The sequence below is a fragment of the Octopus bimaculoides genome, chromosome 1 (genome assembly GCF_046866305.1).
Source record: "Octopus bimaculoides isolate indiv1 chromosome 1, ASM4686630v1, whole genome shotgun sequence".
In the NCBI taxonomy this organism is placed as follows: Eukaryota; Metazoa; Mollusca; class Cephalopoda; order Octopoda; family Octopodidae; genus Octopus; species Octopus bimaculoides.
In genome coordinates, this window is record NC_142928.1 from 202542463 (window position 1) to 202566568 (window position 24106).

General features: G+C 37.7%; 1 protein-coding gene across 2 annotated transcripts in view; it reads right to left on the reverse strand.

Annotated features, from left to right (window-relative positions):
* LOC149137958 (protein mono-ADP-ribosyltransferase PARP14-like) overlaps positions 1-24106 on the reverse strand; it is a 405174-nt gene that overhangs the window by 13166 nt on the left and 367902 nt on the right. For both annotated transcript variants that reach the window (XM_089340089.1, XM_089340037.1), the window contains 2 exons: positions 8821-8954; positions 7946-8123 (listed from right to left, as the gene is read on the reverse strand). In XM_089340089.1, coding sequence (XP_089196215.1) covers positions 7946-8123; positions 8821-8954 — 312 coding nt within the window. The remainder of the gene's footprint in view (positions 1-7945; positions 8124-8820; positions 8955-24106) is intronic.

Below are 24106 nucleotides of genomic sequence, written 5' to 3' on the forward strand. Positions count from 1 at the left end.
TTCTTGATGGTTGACTGTTGGTGTGAATGCCTGTCCTTTCTCCAAAAGTTGGACTTTGTCCTTGTCTAAATATCATCATCATCATCATTTAACGTCCGTTTTCCATGCTGGCATCGGTTAGACGGTTCAAATGGGGTCTAGGAAGCTAGGAGGCTGCACCAGGTTCCAATCCGATCTGGCAGAGTTTCTACAGCTGGATGCCCTTCCTAACACCAACCACTCCGAGAGTGTAGTGGGTGCTTTTTTTACATGCCACCGTCACGGGTGCCAGAGGGGTCTGGCATCGACCCTATTTGGATGGTGCTTTTATGTGTCACTGGCAGGGGGAACCAGACAAGTGGGGCTGACATCACCCACAACTATAATTTCCTTTTGATTGTGGTTTGATTTGATTTTGATGTACTCGACGCAATAGGTCTCCTCAAGCACAGCATGTTGCCCTATAATCTAAAGGTACTTTTTGAGGGGGCTGGTTATGCGACACTGGCTTAGGTTACAACTGTGATCTCACTTTATTTGCTTGGTTTTCTCAGTCACAGCATATCTTCAGAGATCTTGGTCTTTTGTCATTGCCTCTATGAGGCCCAACATTCGAAGGTCATGCTTTATCCCTTGTCTCTCTCTCTACCACAGGTTCCTTCTACTGTTTGGGAGTAGCACTCCTTCACACAGCTCTCCTCATCCATACGTAACACATGACCATACCAGTGCAGACGTCTCTCTTTCATGCCACATCTGATGCTGCTCATGTCTAACATTTCTCTCAGGGCTCTTACACTCTGTCATGTATGCACACTCACATTACACATCCAGCAGATCATGCTAGCTATTTCTTTCAAGCCTATACATGTCCTTAACAGTCATGGCCCATGTTTCACTGCTGTGTAGCATGGTAGTACACACACACATGCATTATACAATCTACCTTTCACTCTGAATGAGAGTCCCTTTGTCACCAGCAGAGGTAGGAGCTCCCTGAACTTTGCCCAGGCTATTCTTATTCTAGCTGCTACACTCTCTGAGCATCCACCACCACTATAGACTTGGTCACCTAGGTAACAGAAGCTATCAATTATTTCTAGTTTCTTCCCTTGGCATGTGATGGAATCTGTTTTCTGAGAAACACCGTTGTTTATTGCTCTGTGCATCTGCCACATACAAAAGCTGTCATCCCAGTTAACCTTCTGTAGATGTTGCTACACCTCTTATGCATCTATAGCTTACACTGGTTACATCTTATGGAGTTTCTACCAACATCTTTTCTACAGATCAAGCAGGGCCATTTACCTGAAGGGGTTTGTGATGTGTTCGCTTTCCTACTTACTAGGACTTTGGTTTTTGTAACATTGACTCTAAGGCCCTTTGATTCTAAACCTTGCTTCCACACCTGAAATTTCTTCTCTAGTTCTGGTAGCGATTATGCTATGAGGGCCAGGTCATCAGCGTAGAGGAGCTCCCAGAGGCAACCTGCCTTGAATTCCTCTGTTATTGCTTGGAGGACTATTATGAATAACAGGGGGCTGAAGGCTGATCTTTGGTGGACCCCTACTTCTACCCGGAGTTCTTCACTATACTCATTCCCAACCCTAACCCTACTAATGGCATCTCTGTATAGGGCCTGTACAGCCCTTATTAACCATTCGTCAATTCCTAGTTTCCGCATTGGCTACCAGACAAGGGATCAGGAGACCCTGTCAAAGGCTTTCTCCAAGTCCACAAAAACCAAGTATGGGGATTTATCTTTGGCTAGGTATTTCTCCTGCAGCTGTCTTACCAGGAATATAGCATCAGTGGTGCTTCTATCTGGCACAAAACCAAACTGCATCTCATCTAAACAGACTCTCTCATTAATTAGTTGGGCTATGACCCTCTCTGTGACCTTCATCACCTGATCCAGCAGTTTGATACCCCTGTAGTTATCTGTATCCAAAGCATCACCTTTCCCCTTGTAGTAGTTGACTATGGTGCTGCTACGCCAGTCATTGGGTATGACTCCATCATGAACTACCTGGTTTACAATACAGGTGAAAAGGCCATAACCCACACTGCCAGATATTTTAAGCATCTCAGGGTTTATACATTCAATTGTTTTGGTCATGTTTCCTCTTGTTTTTTTTCTTCTTTTTCTGGTATTTGTTGTCCTGAAATCCAAAAATTCTATTGGAAATTATGACTGGCTGAATTCTTTGCTAATAAATGTAGTGAGATTGATGAATCCCTTCAAATAAATCAAAATTCACCTCGTTAAAAGAAAGAAATAGCTATCTCAGCCAATACATTGATATCCTGTTAAATTTACCCTTAGACGCAAAACTAATGTTAGGCCAAATATTAACAAATCAGAGATATCTGCACTGAAATGCCTACAAAATGATAACACAATAATCATTAAAGAAGCAGATAGAGGAGGTGCAATGCCGAATACTACAGGGATTTGATTGAGGACTAATTGAAGGACAAAACATCCTATTGTGAAATGTCCTCAAATATAGACTATCACATCATGAAGAAGATCAATAACCTGGTTTCAAAGAGACTACATCATCAATTTCAAACCAAAATCCAGCAACTTCTATGACTTATCAAAAATACACAGGGAAAAAGAAATTCAATTTGCAGTAAAGGAACAAGAAAGCAAGTACATAAAATTACTACATCTGAAAGACCTAAAACTCAGACCTATAATAGCTGGTCCAGCATGCTCTACCCACAGTCTACGCAATTCTATCGACATCATTTTGGAACCATTATGTACCCTCAGGCCTAGTTTCATCTGGCATGACATCGACTTCCTGTCCCACCTTCCCAAAACAACAGAATCGAATTTACTTTTATTTAGTTTTGATGAAGTCAACCTTTACACTAATATTCCACATGATTTAGGAATAAAAGCGATTAAATACTGGGTGAATCCACTGTGTCATTTATATTAGACGCAATCAAACTCATCCTTGAAACTAACACATTCCTTATAAATGAAAAGAATTACATCCAAGTTTGAGGAATAGCAGTGGGAACGAGATTTGCTCCTGTTTATGCAAACTCCACAATGGAATACTTAGACAAACAACTCTATCAAAGAGTAGAGGAAAAGTATGGCACTGAATTTAGAAGGTGTATTGAAAATGCATGGAAGAGATACCTTGATGATTGCTTCATAATCTGGACAAAATCCCAAGATACTCTAGAAGAATCTAATACTCTCCTCAACAATCTCCAATTTACAAAGGAGAGGAGTAGTACCAAATTACCATTTCCAAACATAATAGTAATTAAAAATGACACCACCATCACCACTGATATATATCAGACACACAGACATGCATCAATACCTGAACTTCAAATCGTGCCATCCGACACGTGCAAAATACAATATCCCATACTGCCTTGCCAGAAAAATTTGTACCATTGTGGAAAATGTAAATATCAGAGACAAAAACTTAACAGAACTCAAAAAATTTCTACTCAAGCAAAAATACCTGTCTCTACTTATAGAAAATGGTAAGCAGCGTGCTATAGAAATACCTATACAACAACTAAGGGCAATCCAAAAAAGAGGAGAACAAGAACAGGTCAAGTCATTTATAGTGACACAGAATCTGTGTCACCAAAATATCTTTAGCATTGCCAAAGCAAACTTGCCGATCATTGCTCAAAGTAATGAATTAAAGGATATAACCATGGATTAAGTGATGATTCTTAGTAAAAAACAGCTGAAGAACTTGAAACAATTATTAACAAAGGCACAATTTAACATAAGGAGCAATGATGAATCATTCATTGTGTCTAAATACCATGATAATCGATGTCGTATATGTCAGTTCGTAGATACCAGTCAATATATGAACACAAAACTGGAAGAATATTTAAATGCAAAAATGAACTGCAAAAGCAGAAATTTAATTTACTGCATCAAATGTCCAAATTCATCATCATCATCATTTAGTGTCCGGTGTCCATGCTGGCATGGGTTGGACAGTATGACCTGGGCTGGCATGCTGCATAAGGCTCCAGTCTGTTTTGGCAGGGTTTCTATGGCTGGATGCCCTTCCTAACACTTACTCCCAAAGTGTAATGGATGCTTTTACAAGCCATCAACACAGGTGCCATTTACATGACACCAGTATCTGCCACAACAGTGGTTTTACCTGGCTTCATGGGTCTTCTTCTCAAGCACAACATAATGTCATAGGTGTCAGTCATTGCCTCTGTGAGGCCCAACACTGGAAAGAAGCTTTTCACATGACACTAGTGCCAGCCATTTTGTCTCCGTGAAGCCCAACACTCAAAAGGTGCTCTTTATGTGCCACCTGCATGGATACCAGTTACATGACACCAGTATCAGCCACAACTGTGATTTCACTTGGTTTGACGGGTCATCTCAAACACAATATATTGCCAAAGGTCTCGGTCACTAGTCATTGCCTCTGTGAAGCACAAAGTTCAGAGATCATGCTTTACCACCTCATCTCATGTCTTCTTGGGGTCTACCTCTACCACAGGTTCCCTCCATAGTTAGAGATCAGCGCTTCTTTACACAGCTGTCATCATCCATATGCATCACATGACCATACCAGCACAGTCATCTCTTTTGCACACCACATCTGATTCCTCTCATGCCTAACCTTTCTCTTAATATGCTTAAACTCTGTCGAACATGCACACTGACATTGGACATCCAGTGAAGCATACTGGCTGCATTTCTTTCAAGCCTACACATTTCCTTGGATGTCACAGACCATGTTTCACTGCCATGTTGCATAGCTGTTCATACACTGGTATCATAAAATCTGCCTTTCACTCTGAGGGAGAGGCTTTTGTTGCGAGTGGGGATAGGAGTTCTCTGAACTTTTCACATCCTAATGTTATTCTGACAGCTATGCTCTCAGAGCATCCACCTTCACTACTAACTTGGTCACCTAGGTAACAGAAGCAATCTACTACCTCTAGCTTACTCCCATGACAATTGATGGAGTCTATTTTCTGTACGTTTTCAGTGTTTATTATATCTGTGTATCTTCCACATACAAAAGCTGTTTTACCTGTTAACCTTCCTCTGATATTGCTGCACCTTTTATGTGTTCAAAGGTTTATGCTAGATTAACTCTTATGGCCTTTTGATTCTAGACATTGCTTCCATACCTGCAACTTTTCTTCTGGTTCTGATAGTGATTCAGCTATAAGAGCAAGGTCATCAGCATAGAGAAGCTCCCAGGAGCAGCTTGTATTAAATTCCTCTGTTATTGCCTGGAGGACTATGATGAACAAGGGGGGACTGAGGACCAATCCTTGGTGAATCTCTACTTGCACCCCAAATTCTTCGCTCAAATCACTGCAAATCCTCACCTTACTGGCAGCATCTCTGTACATGGCTCACACAGCTCTCACCAACCACTCATCTATCCCTAGTTTCTGCATTGACCACCAGATAAGGGATCAGGGGACCCTGTCAAAGGCTTTCACCAAGTCAACAAAAACCAAGAACAGAGGTTTATCTTTGGCTCGGGATTTCTCCTGCAGTTGCCTTACCAGAAATATAGCATTGGTGGTGCTTCTACCTTGCACAAAGCCAAATTGCATTTCATCTAGACTGACTCTCTCCCTGATTAGTTGGGCTATTGACTCTCTCCACGAATTTCATCACCTGATCCAACAATTTGATACCTGTGTAGTTATTTCTATCTAAGGCATCACCTCTACCTTTGTAGCAGTTAACTATGGTGCTGCTACACCAGTCATTGGGTATGACTCCATCATGAACCACCTGATTTACAATATGGGTGACTAGACCTTAACCTACACCACCAGATATTTGAAGCATCTCTGTGGTGATTCCTAAAGGGCTGGGGGCTTTCCCTGTCTTCATGTCCTTAATTGCTTTATCTACCAAGAGACATGTTGATCAGATCCCTTTAAACAACCAAGTGGCTACATGTAAGCAGAAAAAGTTTATAATATTTCCATCTGCAAACTACACAACTCAAGTAAAATTGAGAGAAAAGTCAGAGAAAAGAACTTTATTGATAAATTCAAACCTGTTTTAAATGGACAGTTATAGTAATGGTGATAATTATAATAATGATGCTGATAATAATAATAAATACCACCACCACCACCACCACCACCACCACTAACGACAATAGGATAGGTGATGGTTAGGATGTTAGTAGCACTGATCATATGAACATTGACTAAATTGAAATGTAAATATTTCTGGAATAGTAACAATAGAATTCAATGAAAACAGGAATGTTGTTTACAACATTCCATAATGTAACCAATTATTCCTTTAGGTGCAGTCAAAGTAAAGAATCCTTGATGTGCCCACCAAGCTGTGACATCTAAGCCACATACTGATTGGTCAAAATACTGTTAGAACTTAGTTGGTGCACCCACCAAACCGTGACATTGAAGCCACATGCTGATTGGTTATAATACAGCTCATAAGTTTCAGCCTGCTGCAGCCTTTTGGAGGGTATTTAAAAGATAAATCTAACCATTTCACTACAGTTGTCAATTATGGAACATACCTTAGACACAAATAATTACAGAGGCATTAGATTGCTGGATCAGGTGATGAAAGTCACAGAAAGTGTCATAGCTCAATTAATCAGGAAGAGAGTTAGCATAGATGAAATGCAGTTTGGATTTGTGCCAGGCAAGAGCCTGAAGCCTTTGACAGAGTCTCCTGCTTCCTTATCTGGTGGTCAATGAGGGAGCTAAGTGTGGATGAGTGGTCGGTGAGAGCTGTACAAGCCATGTACAGTGAAGCTGTCAGGAAGATAAAGGTTAGCAATGAATATAACAAGGAATTCAAAGTACAAGTTGGGGTTCACCAAGGATCAGTCCTCAGCCCCCTTTTGGGCATCATAGTCCTCCAGGCAATAATAAAGGAATTTAAGACGGGCTGCTTCTAGGAGCTCCTCTATGTTGATGACCTTGCTCTTATAGCTGAATCACTACCTGCACTAGAGAAGAAATTTCAGGTGTAGAAGTAAGGTCTAGAATCAAAGGGCCTCAAAATTAACTTAGCAAAACCAAAGTCTTAGTAAGTAAGAGAGCAGATAAAATAACAAATTTCTTCTGGTTGATAGCCCCACTCTATCCATAGAAGCGGCATAGGCAGAAATTCCATAAGATGTACAGAGTGTAAGCTATGGACTCATAAAAGGTGCAGCAATATCAGAGAATGATTAACAGAGAAAATAGCTTTTGTGTGTGAAAAGTGGAAAAGTGCAATAAACACTGAAAATGTACAGTGGGGGAACCTAGAGGAAGTTGATAACTTCTGTTATCTAGGTGACCAAGTCAGTAGCAGAGTAGGATGCTCTGAGAGTGTAGCTGCTAGAATAAAAATAGGCTGAGCAAAGTTCAAAGAACTCCTACCCCTGCTGACAAAAAAAGGCTTCTCTCTCAGAGTGAAAGGCAGATTGATGCCAGTGTGTGAACAGCTATGCTACATGGCAGTGAAACATGGGTTATGAAAGCCAAGGACATGCGTAGGCTTGAAAGAAATGAAGCCAGTATGCTTCACTGGATGTGTAATGTCAGTGTGCATGTACAACAGAGTGTAAGCCTCTTGAGAGAAAAATTAGGCATAAGAGGCATCAGATGTGGTGTACAAGAGAGACGACTCTTCTGATATGGTCATATGATAAGTATGGATGAGGACAGCTGTGTAAAGAAGTGCTGATCTCTAACTGTGGAGGGGACCTGTGATAAAGGTAGACCCAGGAAGACATGGGACGAGGTGGTGAAGCATGATCTTTGAACTTTGGGCCTCACAGAGGTAATGACTAGTGACTGAGATCTTTAGTCTTCCTCTGTCCTCTCTGTGTGAGAAAGGACTCTGAACAACAACCAATGTGGACAGTGACAGTCTGTTCAGCTCAGGCCAATATGGAAGATGAGTGGATGAAGATGATGATGATGATAATATACTTACCATTTTTACCACAATAGCTACGGTTGAATCCTGATTTATTTATTCCATTAACAGATTCTGCAGCAGTACCATGCCAAAGGCCGTGAACCTCATTTGTAATGTTTGGATTTTCTACCTCAAACTTTTTCTTCAATGCTTGGTATCCCTGGTATAATGTTTTATTTTGAATTCTCTCAATCTGTAGAAAAGGAAATACATTTATGAAATGACAATCAATTCACTTCTTTGACAAGGAAATAATGTTTGTGGTAAAAAACCCCAACCTTATCTGTTTTGATTTTATTTGATACCAAATGTAGTGTAGTGGCTAGAATAAAAATGGGTTGGCTAAAGCTCAGAGCTAAACCTAATATTTTATACTTTGTTTGTAACAAAGGGCTTTTCCTCAGAATAAAGGCAGGTTGTATGATACCTGTGTACAAATATCTATGCAACATGGCAGTGAGACTTGGGCTGTGATGAAGTGGTGAGAAAGGATTTCCAGACATTGGGCCTCACAGAGATGACAAGGAACCAAGACTTTGACAGTTTGCTGAGCTAAGTAAAATCATGGCCAACTATGCATACAGGCATATCTTCTACATCCCTCTCTCAGCTGCAAGAGCCTAATCTTGCAGGCTCATGTATGCTGGTGCCATGTAAAAGCATTCAGTATATTCTGTAAAGTGATTGTCATTAGAAAAGGCATCTAACTATAGAAACAATGCCAAAACAGACAAATGGAGCCAAGACACCCTCAAGCTGGCTAACTCTTGTCAAACCTATGTCAGCAATGATGATGATGATGATGATGACAATAAGCCATCCAAAAAAAAGTTGATATAATGAGATTTAAATCTTTTATAGAAACAATAAATAGAAGTAAAAATACAAACTTTGATTATACGATATGAAGGCAAATTCCTACAGAAAGTGGTCTGGATGTCATCATATTCTGGTCCATTTGTGACTGGAACAATTTTAATTAATTCCTTATCTCCCATTGATGACCATGTATCAGGGATTGGTTCTAAAGTTCAAACAGAAATCAAATATTTCAAAACAACAAAAATAAAATTATGAACCCTTTTTCAGTTGAAAGTTTAAAGACAACAATGCAGGAATATTTTGACTAATTTTTTAGTTTAGACAACAAATATTGAAATATAATACACAACACTGTAGTCTAGTAGTAGTAATAGTAGTAGTAGTAGTAGTAGTAGTGGGGTGTTGGTGAGATAATGGTTGCGATGATGGTGGTGGTGGTGGTGGTGGGTGTGGTGATGAACTCATACCAAAGCAGACATTAGAGTACAATACAGTCCTTGCACTGACATTAAATCATCCAACCCATGCTGGCATGGAAAACAGACGAAGAATTCCAGGTAGAGGTAGGGGTCCACCAAGGTTCAGTCCTCAGCCCCCTCCTATTTATCATAGTCCTCCAGGCAATAACACAGGAATTCAAGACAGCAGCACTGCCTTTAGTTGAACAAATCAACCCCAGGACTTATTTTTGTAAGCCTATTACTTATCATATTGGTCTCTTTTACTGAAATTCTAAGTTTCAGGGACATAAACACACCAACATTGGTTGTCAAATAATGGTGGGGGAACAAGCACAGACACACAAATACATACATGCATATATACATACATATATATATATATATATATATATATATATATATATACACATACATGTACATGTATATGCATATACTCATATATATATATATATATATATATATATATATATATATATATATATATACACATACATGTACATGTATATGCATATACTCATATATATATATATATATATATATATATATATATATATATATATATATATATAATTCAATAATAGGACGAATTCTTTTACAAGAAACCTCATAAGGGACAAAATCCATCATTTATTCCCGAAATATATATTAATATTTATATAAGGGCATTACTATACAATAATGCCTCACGCTATGAGGGACTCTAAGGTCAGACTACCATAAAAAGCACATTTTTACTATATTGGATACACAATGTTCGTTTGGTATGTTGATTCTCTGTTTATTTCTATTTTTCTTGACCATATTATACTGACGAGTAGAGGTTGTATAATACTACAATAACTACGAAATCATGATCTATAATTTAGTCTGTTTATAAGGGGTTGGCTTTGAGAGTTGCGTTTCCTCGCGTTCGGTAAAAATGTGCTTTTTATGGTAGTCTGACCTTAGAGTCCTTCATAGCGTGAGGCATTATTGTATAGTAATGCCCTTATATAAATATAAATATATATTTCAGGAATAAATGATGGATTTTTTCCCTTATGAGGTTTTTTCACGCTAGCTACTGGATAAATTCTTGTAAAAGAATTCGTCCTATTATTGAATTTAAATATATTACCAGAATATATTCAGTACTGAATTTATTCTGAGAAAAAAGCATATTTACTGAGATGCAATACGAAATTCCCGCCACTTACATAGGGAAATAGCGATGAACAGGTCTTCTATATACTATATTGGATACACGGTGTTCGTTTGGTATGTTGATTCATTGTTTATTTCTATTTTTCTTGACCATATTATACTGACGAGTAGAAGTTGTATAATACTACAATAACTACGAAATCATGATCTATAATTTAGTCTGTTTTTAAGGGGTTGACTTTGAGAGTTGCATTTCCTCGCGTTCGGTAAAAATGTGCTTTTTATGGTAGTCTGACCTTAGAGTCCCTCATAGCGTGAGGCATTATTGTATAGTAATGCCCTTATATAAATATAAATATATATATTTTTTTTTTGAAGGCCTGGGATGAGGTAGTGAAGCATGACCTTTGAACATTAGGCCTCACTGAGGCAATGACTAGTGACCGAGACCTTTGGAAATATGCTGTGCGTGAGAAGACCTGGCAAGCCAAGTGAGACGATAACCCGTGGCCTATGCCAGTGGTGTAACCAGCCCACTTACGTGTACCTTTACTTCACTGGACACTAAACTCTGCTTGTGAAGACCTGTTGAGGCAAGTGAAATCGAAATCGAATTTGATGACAGCACAGCATGACTGGCATCCGTGCTAGTGGAACGCTAAGAGCACCATCCAAGCGTGATCGTTGCCAGGGCTGCAGACTGGCTCCCGTGCCGGTGGCACATAAAAAGCACCATTTGAGAGTGATCGTTACCGGCATCGCCTTACTGGCACTTGTGCCAATGGCATGTAAAAGCACCTACTACACTCTCAGATTGGAGCTTGGTGCAGCCATCTGGCTTGCCAGTCCTCAGTCAAACCATCCAACCCATGGTACCATGGAAAGCGGACGTTAAACAATGATGATCATGATGATATATATATATAATATATATGTACTTATATATATATATATGTATATATATATATATATATATATATATATATATATATATATATATATATATATACACCACAGGCTTTTTTCAGTTTCCCTCTACCAAATCCACTCACAAGGCTTTGGTCAGCCTGAGGTTACAGTAGAAGACACTTGCCGAAAGTGTCAAACAGTGGGACTGAACCTAGAACCATGTGGTTAGGGAGAAAGCTTCTTACCACACAGCCAGTCCTGTACATATATATGTCATAATCATCATCATCATTGTTTAACGTCCGCTTTCCATGCTAGCATGGGTTGGACAGTTTAACTGAGAACTGGCAAGCCAGGTGGTTACACTAGGCTCCAATCTTATCTAGCATTGTTTTCTATGGCTGGATGCCTTTCCTAATGCCAACCACTCCGAGGGTGTTGTGGCTGCTTTTTACATGCTGCCAACATGGATGCTAGTCAGATGGCACTGGCATTGGCCATTCTTGAATGGTGCTTTTTATGTGACACCACCACTAGCATCGGCCACAGCATGGATTTCACTCAGTCCAACAGATCTTTACAAGCATGGCATATCACCTAACAATTGGAAGGTGCTTATGCAACACTAGCATTGTCCACAACTATGATCTCACTTGCTTTAACAATGTATCTCCAAAGGTCATGGCCGCTTATCAATACCTCTGTGAGGCCCAATGTTTGAAGGTCATGCTTCACCACCTCATCCAATGACTTCCTGGGTCAACCTCTTCCACAGGTACCCTCCACTGCTAGGGTGTGACACTTCTTCACACAGCTGCCCTCATCCATATGCATCACATACAAGTGCAGTCGCCTCTCTTGCACACCACATCCGATGCTTCTTATGTCTAACTCTTCTCTCAGGGCGCTTACACTCTGTCTAGTATGCACACTGATATTACACATCCAGTGAAGCATACTGGCTTCATTCCTTGCAAGCCTACACATGTCATCAGCAGTCATGGCCAATGTTTCACTGCTATGTAGTATGGCTGTTCGCACACATACATCATACAGTTTACCTTTCACTCTGTGTGAGAGACCCTTTGTTACCAACAGAGGTAAGAGCTTTTCCAAAACTATTCCTATTCTAGCAGCTATGCTCACAAAGCATCCACCCTAGCTAATAACTTGGTCACTGAGGTAACAGAAGCTATCAACTACTTCTAATTTTTCTCCCTGGCATATGATGGAATCGTTTCTGTACATCTTTGGTGTTTATTGCACCTGTGCATCTGTCGCACACAAAAACTATCTTCCCAGTTAACCTTCCTTTGATATTGCTGTACCTCTTATGTATCCACAGCTTACACAGGGTACATCTTATGGAATTTCAACTTATGCCTTTTCTACAGATCAGATCACATTGGTAAGGGTGTGCCATTTCACTACAACAGGTTTTTCTTGTAAGATTGACAGAGGTAGTTGAGTTTAACCCTAAGTATTAAGAGCTGCTGATGAGGATTAAGATGGCCTACATCTAAATGTGGAATCGTGACCCAGCTATGTATGGTAGGGATTTATCTCCCTTTGTCAATCATTAAGACAAACCATGTTTGTGGTTTTAGAGTTATTTTAACTTGTAATCAGTAACCTTTGTCACTTTTGTGGCCTCTATTAATTTTGCCTCTAGGTTCTAATCGCTAATAAGCCAGCCTTTTAATTTGTGGTATATATATATATATATATATATATATATATATATATATATATATATATATATATATATATATATATACATACATACATATGTATATATATAAACATTTAATTAAAGTCTGTCATAATCTCATGAAGGGATGGTTTCAATCAAGAAAATACTGGTTCAATACCTAGTATTTTGGGGGAATCAATTTCCTTAAAATAAGTACATATAAAAAAACATAGTTTACATTCATTTAGAAGAAGAAAAAGAAAATGGAGATTGGGAAGGTAATAATTGTTTATTATTAACAGAAAATTAATCTTCTTCACTTACAGCTGTTTCTGTTAATACTCACTAAATATTAAATTTATATTTATATGATCTGGGCATAATATCTTCAGAGAAGAAAAATATATCCTTGGATGTTTGTATGTGTGAATGGATTAGTTATAACAAACTGTCTGCTATAATGAATCCATACACACATATAAAACATCAAAGGGTATATCTTCTTCCTCTGAATAGATTATGCTCAAGTCATATAAATATAAATTTTATATTGACTTAGTATTAATTGAAACAGCTGTAAATGAAGAAGATTAACTTGCTGTTAATAATAAACAATTATTACCTTTCCAATCACCATTTTCTTTTTCTTCTTTTGTATATATGTATGTATATATGCATAGATATATACATGTGCGTGTGTGTTTTATGTGAGCATGTGTACGAATGTGTGTGTGTGGGTGAGTGTGTCAGTATAATTGTATGTGTATGTGTATGTATATATGTACGTTTGTATGTATATATAATGTATATGTATGTGTGTGTATATATGTGTATATATATTTATATATTCTGAGGACATGCATAAGCTCACAAGAAATGAAGCCAGTATGTTCCGCTGGATGTGTAATGTCAGTGTGAATACCCGACAGAGTGTAAGTACCTTGAGAGAAAAGTTGAACCTAAGAAGCATCAGTTGTGGTGTGCAAGAGAGACGATTGCACTGGTATGGACATGTGGTGAGAATGGACGAGGATAGCTGCGAGAAAAGTGCCACACCCTAACAGCTGAGGGAACCCGTGGAAGAGGTAGGCCCAGGAAGACCTGGGCTGAGGTGGTGAGGCAAGACCTTTGAACATTGGGCCTCATCAAGGCAATGACTTCTGACCGAGCCCTTTAGAAATATGCTGTGCGTGAGAAAACCCGGCAAGCCAAGTGAGACCTAAATCCAAGGCCTCTGTCAGGGGTGTAGCCAGCCCACTTATGCATACTTTCCTACATTGGACACTAAACTCTGCTTGCGAAGACTTGGTGAGGCAAGTGAAATCGAACTAAATTCGATGACTGGCACCCGTGCCAACGTCGTCTCCATCATTGGACATGAAACTCAGCTTGTGAAGACTTATTGGGGTAAGCGAATAGCGAAATCGGGATAGCACCTGTGCCCAGCGTCGCCTTTCTGGCAATTGTGCCCGTGACATGTGTAAGGATTTTCGAGCGAGATCATTGCCAGTGCCTCTGGACTGGCTCTTGTGCGGGTGGCACATAAAAGACACCATTTTGAGCGTGGCCATTGCCAGCACCGCCTGACTGGCCTTCGTGCGGGTGGCACGTAAAAGCACCCACTACACTCTCTGAGTGGTTGGCGTTAGGAAGGGCATCCAGCTGTAGAAACTCTGCCAAATCAGACTGGAGCCTGGTGTTGCCATCCGGTTTCACAAGTCCTCAGTCAAATCGTCCAACCCATGCTAGCATGGAAAGCAGACGTTAAACGGTGATGATGATGATGATGATATGTATATATATATATATATATATATATAAGTGCATGTAGGTTTGGCTGTGTATATGTGGTATAGATCTATATATGTGTGTATCTATACGCAAATGTTTATGCGTGTGTGTATGTATGTGTATGTACATGTGTGTTTGTGTGTCTGTGCACATGTATAGGTATATGGATGTGTGTGTGTATATATATATATATATATATATGAATAAAAATAAATTTAAAAAAAAGGGTTTTGTATGTGATTGTGTATAGAGGAATATATTATTTTATTTAAAAGAGTTCCAACTCTGTCTGTTTTTTATGTTTTATTTATATTCTTGTAAAATTAATGTGGGATATAGAATATGGAATATATAATATAAAAATAACATAAAATAAATGGTAAAATGAAATGAAGTATTGAATGTCTTATTGAATATATGAAATATTGAGTATTCAATATAGAGAATTAAATATATAGAGGCTAATACGTATTTTCATGCCTATTGGCATTCATCAAGGCCTTGTCTGAGAGACTATAACAGACTGCCTGTTTTTTTGTCTTTTATACCTATTCATTTGGACAGCAGCAGTAGGTGTTTGGCTATTTTTAGAAATGATGCCAAGTTTATTTTTAGAAATGATGACATTTGGGAGATTTTTTTGTGTTTTAGTTATAGGGATAAGATTTTTTAACCCCAAGTAAGATAAATTTAATCATTGTTTGTTAAGAATGGGTTTGAATTTCTTAAAGTCCTTTTCTTTGCGTTTTCTCTCAATTTCATTCCGGTTGTAAAGTTTATGGAATGGAAATATCATAAAAGTTTCATGACCACATGTTGCCTGATGGTTACTCAGTGGTATTTGGCGGACTTCTGGGTTTTTAATCTGTTGACGATGCACCCGTGAGCGTTCCGATAGTGCATTACCTGTCTGGCCAATGTACAGTTCTTCACAATAGGGCATTTGATACAGTAGATTAGATTTCTACTTTTGCAGTTCATGTTCGCATTGGTGAATATTTTCCCTGTTTTTGTGTTCATATATGGGCCGGTATGGATTGATCGGCATGTGCCGCATCGGCTATCATTGCATTTGGATACAGTGAATGTTTGATTTTTGTTGCTGAGGTCAAACCTTGCCCTTGTTAATAGCTTTTTCAAGTTTTTAGGTTGTCTCTTACTGAGAGTTACATTTTGATCTGTAATGATATTTCTCAATTCCTTACTTTGTGCAAGGATCGGTAAGTTCGCTTTGGCGATATTAAAGATGTTCTGGTGGCATGGATTTTGTGTCACTATAAATGGAATGATCTTTTCCTGTTTGTCTTTTCTTTGCGGTGTCCTCAGTTGTTGTATGGGTATTTTCGAAGCCCGCTGAATAACATTTTCTATAAGTAGTGACGGGTACTTTTGCTTGAGCAGAAATTCTTTCAGTTCCACCAGGCGCTGATTTCTGGTCTTTAGATCCTCTACAATAGTACAAATTCTTCTGGCTAAGCAGTATGGGATGTTGCATTTTGTATGGGGTGGATGGCACGATTTAAAATTCAGGTATTGGTGTGTATCTTTGTGTTTATAATATATATCTGTGGTAATGGCGGTGTTCTTTTTAACTACCATTATATCTAGAAATGGTAATTTGCTACTGCTCATCTCCTTTGTAAATTGGATGGATGAGTGTAGGTTGTTCAGGAGGGTGCTGAATTCTTCCAGTGTTTTGAGATTTTGTCCAGATTATAAAGCAATCGTCAAGGTATCTCTTCCATGCTTTTTCTATAAACTTCCTAAATTCGGTGTTGTATCTCTCTTCTATTTCCTGGTAGAGTTTTTGTTCCAAGTAACCCATCTCCGAATTCGCATAAACGGGAGCAAACCTCGTTCCCATAGCCATGCCTTTAATTTGGATATGGTTCTTTCCATTGAAGAAGAAAGTATTATTTTCCAGAATAAGTCTCACTGAGTCTAGTATAAATGTCACCGTGAATCTGCTGGGAATTGCTTCTCTGTGTTTATCTACCCAGTATTCGATCGCCTTTATTCCTAAATCATGTGGGATATTGGTGTATAGGCTTACTACATCAAAGCTTAGTAGGATTGAATTTGTTTCAGTGGTTACAGGAGTTGGACAAAAGCTTATATATTTTTGTTCTTTGATTTATTGTTAGTGTTGCTTAATATGTTTTGCTAAAATTACCGTTTCTTTTCAGTTATCATCAGAAAAAGGTAATTAAAATTCATTAAAATGACAGATTTATCAGACTTTCAAAGAGGTCAAATTGTTGGAGCTCTAATGGCAGGTGCTAGCGTAAGGAAAACAATCGAAATGTTTGGTGTAACAATAAGTACTGTCTTGAAAGTAATGACAGCCTTTGAGAAGGAGGGAAAAACCTCCTCATCAAAACAAAACTCCAGAAGAAAACCAAAACTACTCAGGTAGGAACTGTTGAACTCTCACGCAAATTGTTAGAAAGGTTCACAAAAGTACAGCTCCCAAAATTACTGCAGAGCTTAATGACCACCTTGACAACCCAGTTTCCACAAAGACAGTTTTATGGGAGCTGCACAAAGCCAGATATCACAAGAGGACTACAATCAGAAAACCACTCCTTTCAAAAACAAACGTTGCAAAGCATTTAGAGTGGAGTAAAAACCTACAGAATTGGTCCCTAGAGCAGTGGAAGGATGTTATTTTATTAGACAAGTCATCCTTTACCTTATTTCTGACCACCAGCCCAGTATACATGTGGAGACAGCCAAAAGAAGCATTTGACCCAGACTACCTTCTTCCAACTGTTAAACATGGAGGAGGATCTGTTATGATCTGGAGTGCTATATCTTGGAAATCCACCAGCCCAATGATTTCCCTTCAAGGCAGAATTAATAGTGAAGACTATTTAAGCATTTTATCTGATCAAATTCAGCCTATGGTTTCAGAACTGTTTGTGGAGGGAAATGAATTCTTTCAGGATGATAATGCACCAATTCACACAGCTAAAGTTGTTACTGAATGGCACGAGGAACATTCTAGTGAAGTTGAAGATCTTATCTGGCCACCACAGTCCCCAGATCTCAATATCATTGAACATTTATGGTACATTTTGGAAAAACAAGTGAGGAGTCGATATCCTCCACCATCATCACTACAAGAACTACCAATATAATGTGAGACCTCTGTATTTTCCTAGGGGTTCTCACTATTACCCAATCATTAAAACACATAAGGTTAGATTTGGGTTTTCTAATACTAAAAATATGTTACATAATTTTAGACTTTTAGATTCATCTCCAGTCAGCTATCCCAATTATGATGATAATAAAAGTAATGGTAATAATAATAATAATAATAATAATAATAATAATAATAATAATAATAATAATAATAATAACAAAAAACTGTTCTATATTTAAGAGATGAGGAATTATTTACATTGTTTACATTTGACGGATATTTGTCCTCATCTTGTTTGTTGTTAACACAACGTTTCGGCTGATATACCCTCCAGCCTTCGTCAGGTGTCTTGGGGAAATTTCGAACCTCGGTTCTCATTCCTAACGATGTTACTATTGTTATATTATTATTATTATTATTATTATTATTAATCAGGTCGCTGCCGTGAATCGAACTCGGAACCTTGGGGTTAGTAGCCCGCGCTCTTAACCACTACGCCATATGCCCGTGGTTAAGAGTGCGAGCTACTAACCCTAAGATTCCGAGTTCGATTCATGGCAGCGACCTGATTAATAATAGTAATAATAATAATAATATAATAATAGTAACATCGTTAGGAATGAGAACCGAGGTTCGAAATTTCCCCAAGACACCCGACGAAGGCTGGAGGGTATATCAGCCGAAACGTTGTGTTAACAACAAACAAGATGAGGACAAATATCCGTCAAATGTAAATAATGTAAATAATGTAAACAAAAAGCTGTTTTCAGTATTTAAGGAAGCTGACAAATACAAACAAGAAATCATACTACCTAACAAATACGAAGAAGAAGAAGAAGAAACAACAAAAGCCATAAAACAAATGAAATCCAAACTAAACAGCAACGGACCATGATAAAACGATGGCAAGAAAAGCCCCTACATTGTAAATACTGGGCTAAACTAAATGCAAAAGAAATAGACAGAGAAAAATCCCAGCAATGGTTGAGAAGCTCAGGACTCAAAGCAGAGACTGAAGGATTTTTAATTGCTGCACAAGACCAAAGCCTCCCCACCAGAAATTACCAAAAACATATAATGAAAAGAAACATAACAAGTAACTGCAGAATATGTGGAGATGGACAAGAAACAATAAATCATATTGTCTCTGGCTGCCCAGTCCTGGCTAAGAAGGAATATATTCACAGACACGACAGAGCTGGGACCTATATACACTGGAAGCTATGCCAACACTATGGAATAACAACAGAAAAAAGATGGTATAAACACACGCCAGAAAAGGTCACAGAAATCGAGAAAGCAACCATACTCTGGGATATGCCAATACACACAGATAGAGAAATTAAGGCAAATAGACCAGATATAGCTGTCAAAGATCATGAAGAAAAAAAATGCTTTCTAATTGATGTATCAATACCAGCAGATGACAACGTTTCTCTAAAAGAAATGGAAAAACTTTCAAAATACAAAGACCTGGAAATAGAGGTAACTCGAATGTGGAATCTAAAAACAGAAACAATTCCTATCATAGTAAGTGCCTTAGGTATAATAAAAAAAATATTCAGACAAATGCATAACAAAAACACCAGGACTTACAAATATATATAACATACAGAAAATTGCACTACTGGGCACTGCACACATACTACGCAAAACACTTTCAATACAGTAACCATAAGAGCACCACAGCAAACCACAGCACATACCCAAGGTGCACATAGCTGCGCTCGGTAGTGAAGTGAAAGCACGTTATAAAAATAAAACTACTGAACAATAATAATTACTCCAGTAATTTATCACTCATATGATGGCAATAGTTATTTAGGTAAAAATATAGGTAATAAGTACAACATTAGTAAATATAACAATCACTGTAACAACAATAAGATTAGTATCTCGGAATCTAATTGCAATAGAATTAAGTTTTTAAGTGCAAATGCCAGGACCAAGAATGTGGTTTATCAATGTAAGGTAACAACTAATACAGAGGTCTCGCATTATATTGGTAGTTCCTCAATGCAGGTCTCCAAGAGAATTTCCAACCATTATTCTTCCTTTAGGGATAGGAATAAAATTAATAGTACTAGTCTTAGTAAATTAATCTAGAAACTTAAGGATTGCAATAAACAATTCTCTTTGGAATGGTCAATACTGGCTACCTCAATACCCTACGACAAGGGTAAGGATTTTTGTCCTTTTTGTAACTTGGAGCTATTCCACATTCTGTTCTCCAAGAATAAGCTAGTTAACCAGATAACACAGAGAGCATACAGATGCCAGCAATGGAGGAAACACACCTTCAATTCATTTCATTAATTTCATCCGTTTTACTAATTTTAGTTATTATTATCATTTTTTTAACTACTATCATTCTCACTAGTGTACAGACAGCTTTCAAGTGGTATGTACAATCACCCAACTTAGTATTTACCTTTAACTTTAGACAATAACATTAATAGTAATAATGATAATATTTAATTTGTTTTTATATTTATTATAATAATAATAATAACAATAACAAGAATAGTAACATTAAAATATTATCTTAAATAACAATTATATCTAACTCCAACGCCAGTTGTTTTTACTCTTTCCCCTTCCATAGTTGGTTCGGCAAGTCCTTCTCATTAACGCTACATTCGTTGAGTTTGAAGCATACTCGTAACTTTACTTAGATATTTTCGTTCTTGTTCTTGTAAGCATATTTATTGTTATTATTTCATCACATGATAGTTTTGTACCTTGTATTAGCATTTATTTAGGTTAATAACCATATCTTAATATGATACAATGCTATGGTTGCTTAATTTATTATATTTACAACCTTTGATTAGTTTTACTTCAGTATATAAGCTTGTTTACATAAGCAGTAATTAATATATGATGAATTCATTGGATTCTCTCCCTTCCTCCTTTTCTGGCTTTTAGTTTGCCATTATTTTCTTCTTTTTTTTTTAACTTTAGATTTTTGAATTTTACTGCAGTCCATTATGTCTTCCTCTAATTTAAACTTTTAGTATAGCGTTTATAGCCTCCCTTCCTTAACGGCTCCCTGTAAACTAGCGTTCTTGTTTCTAACGGTCACTTACTTAGTTATATAATGTTATAACTCTTACGCAACATTAGCATTTAACGCATGTCTTGCTTTTGTAAGCTGGTTCCCTGACAATGAATTTATATGCTTTTTCCAGCACACCTCAATTCTTTGGAGTAGAGTGCACATATATTTTGAAACATATGTAGGAATTAAAGGAACTTATTGATTATACACATTTTGCTCCACTTATTATTATTATTCTTCGTATATATATATATATATATATATATATATATATATATATATATATATATATATATATATATATTGAAAAAAAAGTCGTCAGAATTTTGGAATAACTTCTTTCATTTATTTTATACATATATTAGCGCTTTCGTTCGTCTTTCGAACTTGTCAAATATAGTTCTGTGAACATACAGAGATCTTGTTTATTTATATAAAACAGGTGTTTTTTTTTGGGGGGGGGGGGTTATAACAGAACATTGTTTTTTTTTTGTTTTTTGTTTTTTGTGGGGTGAGGCTTTGGAGACAATGGAAGATGTATAAGCAGATAGATAGATAGACAGGCAGATAGAGAGATAGATAGATAGACTGATAGTCAGACAGATAGAGAGATGGATGTGGTAAAAGAGAGAGAGAAGGGCCATTGTATTGAAATGGTCTTTTTAAGGAGTGTCAAAAAAATGGGGGGGGGGGGGGGTAAAAGCTTGTTTACTACTTACTGTATTCTTTTGAGAGGGTTTCTAGGGATGGTAGAAGAAGGAAGAAAAGAAAAAAGGAAGACGAGAGAAGAAAAAATAGAGAATAATGAATAGAAAATATAAAGAAAACAAAAAATGTCTTCCTGTTTTTTCTTTTGCTTTTAGTTCTTTCATTTTATATTCTTTGTCCTTTCTTTTTATAGACTTTGGGTCCCTTTTAGAATATATTCCTGTCATACATTCATTTATTTATTTATTTTTTGTAAGGTGTAGTTCTGCATGAGAGTATATTAGTATAATATTTGTAAATTTGAAAAATCGAATTAGTAAAATCAATTTAGTAAAGATATCATATCACACATATATACATATATATACATACAAAAGGTATTCCTTGTTTTTCTTTTTTCTCTTCCAAACATTTAACTTTGGGGAAAATTTTTTTATGAAGAGTAGTTGGATTGCCTTTCGGTATGGTGGATGGTCCCGTGTACATTTATAAAAGGGAAAGATTTTGAACTTTCCGTCTCGGAAAGTTCAAAATCTCTCTACCATCCCTAGAAACCCTCTCAAAAGAATACAGTAAGTAGTAAACAAGCTTTTACCCCCCTTTTTTTTTGACGCTCCTTAAAAAGACCATTTCAATACAATGGCTCTTCTTTCTCTCTCTTTTACCACATCCATCTCTCTATCTGTCTGACTATCTATCTATCTATCTATCTATCTATCTATCTATCTATCTATCTATCTATCTATCTCTCTCTATCTGCCTGTCTATCTATCTATCTGCTTATACATCTTCCATTGTCTCCAAAGCCTCACCCCAAAAAAACAAAAAAACAAAACAATGTTCTGTTATAAACAAAACCCCCCAAAACACCTGTTTTATATAAATAAACAAGATCTCTGTATTTTCACAGAATTATATTTGACAAGTTCGAAAGACGAACGAAAGCGCTAATATATGTATAAAATAAATGAGAGAAGTTATTCCAAAATTCTGACGAATTTTTTTCAATATTTAATTCTGTACATCACACCTAACACTTTACACACACACACACACACACACACACACACACACACACACACACACACACACACACACATATATATATATATATATATATATATATATATATAGAGAGAGAGAGAGAGAGAGAGATATTGATAGATCTGGCAAGACAACAAAAGAATGAAAGAGACCTCGATATTATGTAAATAGAGGAATTTATCTGTAAATATAATATGTGACAATTATCATGGGTGCTGAATAGTTGACCACAATTGGAGGTTTCTATGGGACAACCTGCTGAGAGTCATTGACCAGATCTGTGGATGGTACAAAGTCCCCTCTCGACCCAAAGTAACATGGTGGTGGAACAATGTGGTTGACAGGGCTATTAGACAAAAGAAACAGGCTTGGAAGGACTGGAAGAACGGTGGTGGCAGGGAATTGTATCAGACTGCCAGAAGGGAAGCTAGGAGACAGGTTTATTTAGCCAGAGGGGAAGCAGATAAGAAAATAAATTGCCAATGTTCTGTGCCGTGAGGACCAAAGACTTGAAGTGTTTTGTGTTGCAAGACAGTGTAGGAGAGAGAATCGTGATGTCGTAGGAGAGAAATGTGTCTGCTTGGATGATGGTTCACTTGCACTAAACGAGGCTGCAAAGAGAGAGGTTTGGAGACACCACTATGAAAGATGGCTCAATAAAAAGAATGAATGGGAGAAAGAGAGTCTGCCGAATGTTGACCCAACAGAGGGACCAGCTATCCTAATTGACAGTAACATGGTAGATAAAGCAATTAAGAGTATGAAGATAGGGAAAGCCCCCAGCCCATCAGGAATCACTGCAGAGATGCTCAAAATATCTGGCAGTGTCGGCTATATCCTAGTACCCGTATTGCTAACCAGGTGATACACGAAGGAGTCATACCCAATGACTGGTGAAGCAGCACCATAGCCAGCTGTTACAAAGGTAAAGGTGACGCTTTAGATACAAACAATTACAGAGGTATCCAGTTGTTGCATCAGGTAATGAAAATCACGGAGAGGGTCATAGCCCAACTAATTAGGGAGAGAGTCAGTTTAGATGAGATGCAGTTTGGGTTTGTGCCAGGGAAAAGCACCACTGATGCTATATTTCTGGTAAGACCGCTGCAGGAGAAATACCTAACCAAGGATAAACCTCTGTACCTGGCTTTCGTTGACATGGAGAAAGCCTTTGACAGGGTCCCCCGATCTCTCATCTGGTGGTCAATGAGGAAACTAGGGATAGATGAATGGTTAGTGAGAGCTATGCGAGCCATGTACAGAGACGCTGTCAGTAAGCTGAGGGTTGGCAACGAGTACAGTGAAGAATTCCGAGTAGAGGTAGGGGTTCGCCAAGGTTCTGTCCTCAGCTCCCTCCTATTTATCATAGTCCTCCAGGCTATAACAGAGGAATTCA